The sequence below is a fragment of the Salmo salar genome, chromosome ssa21 (assembly GCF_905237065.1).
Source record: "Salmo salar chromosome ssa21, Ssal_v3.1, whole genome shotgun sequence".
Taxonomy (NCBI): domain Eukaryota; kingdom Metazoa; phylum Chordata; class Actinopteri; order Salmoniformes; family Salmonidae; genus Salmo; species Salmo salar.
The window spans coordinates 31,818,751-31,828,102 of record NC_059462.1 but is presented as its reverse complement, the minus strand read 5'-3'; the positions used below and the strand labels follow the sequence as shown (position 1 = coordinate 31,828,102).

The window sequence follows — 9,352 nt, the reverse complement described above, 5'->3', positions numbered from 1 at the left end:
AAGCTAACTAAAAAGCAGCATTTTTAGCATTCACTATATATTTTACCTCTTGGTGATGTCATTCGGAAACATAATGTTAACTTTCACTGCTATGCGGACGATATACAGATGTACATTTCGATGAAACATGGTGAAGCCCCAAAATTGCCCTCCCTGGAAGCCTGTGTTTCAGACATAAGTGGATGGCGTCCAATGTTTTACTTTTAAACCCGGACAAAACAGAGATGCTAGGTCTAGGGCCCAAGAAACAAAGGGATCTTCTGTTGGATCTGACAATTAATCAGTAATGATGGGGCGGTGAGTCAGAAGCAGGTGCAGGTGAAAAGTTTTAATAATACAACAAAACCAAGAACATGACACTAACATAAGGCAGTCCGCCGATACACAATAACAATACCAACTGCTGAGTGGACATGGGAGAGTTACATATAAAGGGGAGGAAATGATGAAGGTAATGGAGTCCAGGTGTGAATCATAATGATTCACAGGTGCGCGTAATGATGAGTGCCAGGTGTGCGTAATGATGAATCCCAGGACCAGTGGTTAGTTCTCTGGCAATGTCGTACGCCGGAGGGGAGGAGCAGGAGCAGACGTGACATAATCGTGATGGTTGTACAGTCATCTCAAATAAAATGGTGAAGGATCTCAGTGTTACTCTGGACCCTGATCTCTCTTGACGAAAATTTTACATTTACATTTAAGTCATTTAGCAGACGCTCTTATCCAGAGCGACTTACAAACATATCAAGAATATTTCAAGGACAGCTTTTTTTCATCTTTGTAACATTGCAAAGACCAGAAACTTTCTGTACAAACATGATGTATCCATGCTTTTGTCACTTCTAGATTAGACTACTGCAATGCTCTACTTTCCGGCTACGCGGATAAAGCACAAAATAAGCTTCAGTTAGTGCTAAACACGGCTGTTAGAATTTTGACTAGAACTAGCCTCTCTACTCTGGCTTCCTGTTAAGGCTAGGGCTGATTTTAAGGTTTTACTGCTGACCCACAAAACATCACATGGGCTTGCTCCTACCTATCTTTCCGATTTGGTCCTGCCGTACATACCTACACGTACACGTACGTCACAAGAGACAGGGCTCCTTACTGTCCCTAGAATTTCTAAGCAAAAAGCTGGAGGCAGGGCTTTCTCCTACTGAGCTCCATTTTTATTGAATGGTCTACCTATCCATGTGAGAGACGTAGACGTGGTCTCGACCTTTAAGTCTTTATTGAAGACTCATCTCTTCAGTAGGTCCTATGAGTGTAGTCTGGCCCAGGTTTGTGAAGGTGAACAGAAAAGCACTGGATCGACGAACCGCCCTTGCTGTCTCTGCCTGGCCGGTTTCCCTCTCTACAATGGGATTCTCTGCCTCTAACCCTATTACGGGGGCTGAGTCACTGGCTTACTAGTGCTCTCCCATGCCATCCCTAGGAGGGGTGCGTCACTTGAGTGGATTGAGTCACTGACGTGATCTTTCTGTCTGGGTTGGCGCCCCCCTCGGGTTCGTGCCGTGGGGGAGATCTTTGTGGGCTATACTCAGCCTTGTCTCAGGGTAGTAAGTTGGTGGTTGAAGATATCCCTCTAGTGGTGTGGGGGCTGTGCTTTGGTAAAGTGGGTGGGGTTATATCCTGCCTGTTTGGCCCTGTCCGGGAGTATCGTCGGACAGGGCCAAGGTGTCTCCCGACCCCTCCTGTCTCAGCCTTCAGTATTTATGCTGCAATAGTTTATGTGTCGGGGGGCTAGGTTCAGTCTGTTACATATGGAGTATTTCTCCTGTCTTATCCGGTGTCCTGTGTGAATTTAAGTATGCTCCCTCTAATTATCTCTCTCCTTTTCTCTCTTTCTCTTTCTCCTTCTATCTCTCTTTCTCTCGGAGGACCTAAGCCCTAGGACCATGCCTCAAGACTACCTGGCCTGATGACTCCTTGCTGTCCCCAGTCCACCTGGTCGTGCTGACGCTCCAGTTTCAACTGTTCTGCCTGCGGCTATGGAACCCTGACCTGTTCACATGACTTGCTACCTCGTCCCGGACCTGTTGTTAACCCTAACCCTAGCTTCATGTCCACATCCCGGTTAAATCCTAACCCTAGCCACAACCCTAACCCTAACTAATCTAATAATTGATTGAGGAACAGTGTACTGAGCCTAATAAAGTGGTGAATAGTTTGCTTTTATCTTCAATTAACTGAGTTGGGTCTTGGCTTTAGTACTGATATAGAGAACCAGACTGTCCATCTGCCAGAGTTCAACTTCTTTAAAAGCTAAAAGCAATGAGCAACTCCAGCCCAGCTTTGACACACACACACACACACACACACACACACACACACACACACACACACACACACACACACACACACACACACACACACACACACACACACACACACTCCAACTCTCAGCTAGGCCCATTGCCATCCAGACAGACTGAGTGAGATTCCAGAGGGATAGAGTGACAGTCACAACTCATGAAGTGGTAATCAATGACAAACCAATTACAGGTCAGAGCCCAGAACCTGCCATCCTACAACAAGACTGATCCTGGAGAGTCACCAGGCCTCACCAGGCCTCCCAAGGGCACCAGGCATTCACAACTCTCACATTCACACACATAACAATGTTTTCCATGTAAATACTCTCCTTCTACTGTGGGCCAACATCAATGGTCTGTTCAAGTAAAATTTCCACTGTTTTCAGGTCACTGTGTACTGTCCTTTGACTGTAGTTCAACAGTCAATACCCATTGACAGTGATGGTTGGTTATTTAGCTTACGGAGCTGATGAAGTGTATTGAACCAGACTGAGAGGTAAAGACCTTGTTTCTTTAATAATAAATCATTATGGGATGTTCTCTTGGAGCTGTTATTATCAACAACAACTATCACTGTCCATGTATATTGGCATTCTAATGAGTTGAATGGTCTCATGAGTGTTAAATATGTTGAATTATGGTCAAAGGTTGTGGGCAGACAGTTGTGGCATTTCAGGGCATTTGATGACATGTACTATATCAAGGTGCATTACAGAATGAATATGATTATATTTGTTCCTTAGAAAGAATGAAAAAATACGTTTTTTGGATTTCAACATTTTTATTCAATGGCTTGTCTCATTTACATCATTGTAAAGAACAGCATCTAGTACCAGGACTCGTTGATACGCCTCATGCTCTGGAACCTCATGCCGCCCATGCCGCCCATGCCACCCATGCTTCCCATACCCATGCTGAAGTGCCTGTACTCTCCAGGCCTCATGAACATCATCCTGCCTCTGAAGTGGGGCATCTCATACATGAGCCAGTGGCCGTCCTGGATGTTGCAGGACATACAGCTGGACATGCGGTAACGATCCATGATGTTGTCACAGTCCTCCATGATCTCGTGGCTCTGACCGCCGAAGCTCTCTCTCTCGTAGATCTTCATCCTGTAAGATCCCCTGTGCATAGGGATCATGCGGCAGGACCTCATCCCATTGGCCATTCCCATCATGTGGTAGTCAGCGTACTCTCCCCTCCTCATGAAGTACTGGTTTCCCATGTAGTTGGGGCGGTCATACAGCATGAAGCAGCCGCCCTCAACCTTGCAGGAGTGGCAGCGGCTCAGGAAGGAGTACATGTCAGGGCAGTCGGTGCTGCACTCATGGGAGCGGCCCATGAAGTTCCTGTCCTCGTAGAAGACTATCCTGCTGTTCATGTTGGGCATTTTGGCTTGCTTCGTGGGGGGTCCTGCTGTTGCTGCTGCTGCTGCTCTGGAACTGATATCCTACTGGTTTAAAACCTTTCTTTTTATACCTGTGGCCCCATTGTACAAACCGCTGACTCAGCAACATAGCATAGAGGCCCATAATGCACTGAGGTTTGTCCACATTCCATGGACTGGGTCTCTCAAAAGACCTTAAAAAGGCTGTTTCTCTCAGAACAAAGTAACACAAAGGCTTTGTGAATGGGTTAACAATGTAGAGTTACAGCCTTGGAATTGTAAAGTGTGCATATTGTTCATCGCACAATAGCTTCCTAAGTTTGAGGTTTTTGTCCTTATTCAGTATTATGAAACGATTATTTGTGGTCACTCAGAAAAAGTGCGTTGTGTGTTGTGACCCTTGTAAAATGCACTTTAAATACATTCGACTTGACAATATGTATTGTGTTTGGAAAGATCATTCCTTTATCACATTAGTTCATTTTGTGTGAATTGATCTTATAAACATGTTAATGTATGTATCGAAAAACATTAATGTGGTCTTAATAAAAATGATCATAATGATCTTTATTCAAGGCTAATTGTTCCCGTACACACCAAATGACATTTCTCCCTCTTAGACATAATTACACCTGACTAAATACACCAGCCACACACGCTAAATACGTTTCTATCCCAATTGATATTAGAGTACTTCAATTAAAGTCATTCACACCCTACTTGAATTCCATTAAGCTAACATTATATATAACTGTAAATGTTTATAAGGTGCCGTATCAGACTCTAAAAAACACTATTGGAGTATGTGAAGATGTCAATGAACCTGTTTCATGTGTCGGTGTAGCCAACCACTCTACAGAGTTGAAGAGTGGTGCTGCTGAGTAGATAAAAGCTTCTATTAACAGAGTGTGTAATCTATGGGTCTCTGGCTGGTGCGGGGGTGAGTGGTGGGCGCCGACATACAGCCAGGCAGCACACGACAAAGTATTTTAGAATCTTTGTGTGTGCTTAGGAAACGTATGAACCACTGTGTATACTAAGAACATTTCAAGTTTGCTGAAGAAACTTGTGAAACTTATAACTGTTCCAGTACGTCAGTGTCTCCTTCATCTCCCTACACTCCCCGTGTTCTAGAAGTCGATTAGTTCTGGTCCTGTGGCCACCTGAGTCAGCACCTCTCCTCCTGGTACAAAGGTACGTCGCTCCATTAACTCTCTGGGTTCATTAATGAGCCTTCATAATAATACTACAGCAATAAAACTGATGTTTATTACAGCACAGACTAATTGGAAAACATTCAGTAAACACTCACTAAACTGGATTTCTCTGGGGTCAAAGGGAGAACCACACTCAGGCAGAGTTGTCTTTGTGTTACACAATAATAGGTCAGACAATCAACACTATGATTCCAAAAACTGCCATTCAGTTACCAGAAACACAAAGTTTAAATATGGTGAATGACAAAAAAAATGGTTTAGCCTAAGTGCAGCTACAGGGCTGAGAATATAGCTAAAACTGCTATGGAAGTAAATACAGTGGTGTGTCTGAGGTCAGATAATAATGTATCTGCAGCCCTGGGGATTATGAGCTATAGGAGGCAGATTCATATTATTGATTTAACACTGGCCAATTATGACCAGCTAATTCATCTGAAGGAAAGCAATCTCAACAGATACACCTGTCTAATTAATCCACTGTGTGTATGCAGTATTGTAGTACTCAAGTCCAGGACTCGGACTCAATTTCAGTCCCGATTTTGACTAGTGACTCGACTTGGACTTGACCATTGGTGACTTAGACTCACCTCCTCGTGACTTGTATTTGCACTTGGACTGGATAGACTACTATGATAAGCAGGATATTAGCAGCACTGGGTGGCCAGAGCAGCGAGGGTTCTGTTCTCTAGCAGTGGGAAGGACCCGGCACACTACATCTACGTGCTGCAGGGGAGCAAGCAATGATTGTGGGCAGACAGTCAGGCAGGCTCCGCTCTGGCTCCGCCTCCGATCATAGTTGACACATCACGCAAGTGACTCTCTTCCTTCCCTGTAACCGCAAGTCATCAACTTAGTATTTAGCTATGCTTGGTTAAGAAACAAACTGCTTCACGAAATTGAAAACAATACTAGTATTGAGTTTAATAGTAAAACAACAGTCTTGCTATTTGTCTGTCTCTCCCTTTGAGTTTAGAGAAGTAGGCTGTCTTTTAATTTGTCGTCTCTCTATACCCTCCTCTTACTTACCCCCTTGCATCCCATATCCAGGTTATGAACAGTCGCCCTTTAGTTTTCACTCTGCAATAACAAACCTACACAAATATCAGTGGGAGATTACAAAAAGTAGCTGAGAGCCTGACTTACCATTCATTTATGCAGTAGATAAGTAGTGAAACACAGGTATTGAGTAGAACTTGTGAGGTAGTGATGAATAGTAAATTAGTTGGGGTTTTTCATTAGGGAGATGTGATATACTGACATCTGGTGGCGACTAGAAACCACTGCACAGTAAGACCTAATAAATGAATGGACTAGTGACTCGACTCGTGACTCAGACTTGGACTCGACTCGGACTTGAGCACAGGGTCCTTGACAAAACATTAGGAACACCTATAATATAGAATGACCAGGTGAATCCAGGTCAAAGCTATGATCCCGTATTGATGTAATTTGTTAAATCCACTTCAATCAGTGTAGATCAAGGGGATGAGACAGGTTAAAGAAGGATTTTTAAGCCTTGAGACAAATGAGACATGGATTGTGTTTGTGTGCAATTCAGAGGGTGAAGGGAAAGGGGGATAACCAATGTCAGTTGTACAACAGTAGGTTAACTGCCTTGTTCAGGGGCAGAACGACAGATGTTTACCTTGTCAGCTCGGGGATTCGATCCAGCAACCTTTCTGTTACTGGCCAAACGCTCTAACCACTAGAATGGGTAAGACAAAATATTTAATTGCCTTTGACCGGGGTATGGTAGTAGGTGCCAGGCTCACCGATTTGAGTGTGTCAAGAACTTGACACACTCAACAGTTTCTCGTGTGTATCAAGAATGGTCCACCACCCAAAGGACATCCAGCCAACTTGACACAACTGTGGGAAGCAGTGGAGTCAAACATTGGCCAGCATCCTTGTGGAACACTTTCGAGACCTTGTAGAGTCCATGCCCAGATGAATCGAGGCTGTTTTGATAGCAAAAGGAGGTGTAACTCAATATTAGGAAGGTGTTCCTAATGTTTTATTTACTCTGTGTGTGTGTGTGTGTGTGTGTGTGTGTGTGTGTGTGTGTGTGTGTGTGTGTGTGTGTGTGTGTGTGTGTGTGTGTGTGTGTGTGTGTGTGAGGATTGAAAGGATATGAAAGTTGAGTGTTTTAAATGAATGGCTGGAATCTCCTACCTGATGAACTGACAGTTAATTACATTTCTACCACGGCACTGTTGAACACTCATACTGAGGTCATTAATGAATAATCAACGGTTGAATGAGGCTGCAGTTCTGAGAGTTTATGCTGCTGGTTAGGGTTCAGAGTTACATCAAGTTTTTCATGAAATTAAAACTTCCTGAAAGTGTGTAGGGCACCTACTCTATTATTGTTTTTTCAGTGAAATTATATTTCTCCCTGTTAAAATGTTTGTCAGTAGTTTCAGTGATACCTCATCATTATATTTTCCAATTATTGTCGTCAACATGCTTTCAGACTCTGTTATGAAAAGGTTGTGTCTCTCATCATGTCTCCAATGCCACATTCGTTTCGTTTAATAAAGTAATAAGGCACAAGAGGCTCTCCGTATTCATGATTATAATCACAGCTAACGTGTGTTGTCAGGTGCGATGCTACGAGATGTCATATCACATTCAACTACGAGACCTTCATTGGGCTTCTAAATGAATCCCTAGACATCATCTATTGATCCCAAATCATTATGTCTCAAGGCACTACTCGGTACAGTACACTACCATGGTTGAGAAAGTCTCTTTCTATTAACCAGCCAACTCCACGGTAGTGTGATGTTTCTGCCCAGAACGTGTCTTTGTGAAGTCAGCCCTGAAATAGAGTAGCGTTTGTTAGAGAGCGGACCTCCTGGCAGCGTCTCACAGCAAAGGCATAAATAGCCCAGTTAGTCTGTCATCAGGGGTCCTAAGGGACCTAATACTTCATTGGGGCCTCCTGCCAGCATGTTTAGGCATCCTCAGAGGAGCCTGCCTGCCTGGGGCAGCTGAGGGAGGCAGGTTGGCACTTATTGTCATTAATCTTGCCCTGGAGGCAGCTCAGCTCTTTAAACCTAACCCTAACCTTAACCACATTCCTAATCCTAATGCCTAGCCCTAACCTTAAAGACTTTGCAGCTGGCACAGCTAGCAGAAATCGCTCAGTTCTGCCTCCAGGACAAGATTTATGACAATAAACGTCAACCTGTGATGGAGAGACAGTTCTGTTTTAAACCTGATGATTGAAATAAACCTGGAATTATCCCCCTCTTCTCTTCTCCGCCTTTCATTTCCCTCGCCATTCCCTTCTCCTCCCCCGCTCCTCTTCTTCGCAGGGCAGATATCATCCTCCTCTCATTCAGCTTTCCTCAAAAATGATCCCCCTCTTCTCTCTCCTCCTCTGCTCATCCCCCTCTCTTCAGCAGGCAGGGCAGGCGCCAGATGGTGCTGCCATTTATACCTCCTTTTATTTTGTTTTCCTGGCGCAGAGACAACTGGTCTTCATTAGCAGAGACAGACAGACAGACAGACAGACAGACAGACAGACAGACAGACAGACAGACAGACAGACAGACAGACAGACAGACAGACAGACAGACAGACAGACAGACAGACAGACAGACAGACAGACAGACAGACAGACAGACAGACAGACCCATGCCAATAAAGTCCTTGGAATTGAATAGAGAGAGAGAGAGATAGAGAGAGATATATAATGAGAGAGAGAGAGAGATATATAATGAGAGAGAGAGAGACATATATAATGAGAGAGAGAGAGAGACATATATAATGAGAGAGAGAGAGAGAGACATATATAATGAGAGAGAGAGAGAGAGACATATATAATGAGAGAGAGAGAGACATATATAATGAGAGAGAGAGAGAGAGACATATATAATGAGAGAGAGAGAGAGAGAGAGAGAGAGAGAGAGAGACATATATAATGAGAGAGAGAGAGAGACATATATAATGAGAGAGAGAGACATATATAATGAGAGAGAGAGAGAGAGAGAGAGAGAGACATATATAATGAGAGAGAGAGACATATATAATGAGAGAGAGAGAGACATATATAATGAGAGAGAGAGAGAGATATATAATGAGAGAGAGAGAGACATATATAATGAGAGAGAGAGAAAGAGACAGACAGACAGACAGACAGGGCCGTGGCTCTACTAGACACTCAAACATACTGGGCCTAAAACACAGACATTAAAACTTGTCAACGAGTTCAATTCAATCAGTACCTGAACTCAGTACCTAAATTGTGTGAAACGAAATACACTGAACATAAAATTAAACACAACATGTAAAGTTATGGTCCCATGTTTGATGAGCTGAAATAAAAGATCCCAGAAATGTTCCATTCGCACCAAAAAAATATCTCTCTCAAATGTTAGTGAGCATTTCTTCTTTGCCAAGATAATCCATCCACCTGACAATGTGGC

At 43.6% G+C, this 9,352-nt stretch overlaps 1 protein-coding gene across 1 annotated transcript; it reads right to left on the bottom strand.

Moving 5' to 3' along the window:
- Positions 1 to 3,076: 3,076 nt before the first annotated feature.
- Positions 3,077 to 3,778, bottom strand: LOC106582162 (gamma-crystallin M2-like). Its single transcript, XM_014164964.2, has one exon. It carries the CDS (start codon positions 3,703 to 3,705, stop codon positions 3,142 to 3,144), a length of 564 nt encoding a protein of 187 aa, XP_014020439.1. The 5' UTR covers positions 3,706 to 3,778; the 3' UTR covers positions 3,077 to 3,141.
- Positions 3,779 to 9,352: the final 5,574 nt, after the last annotated feature.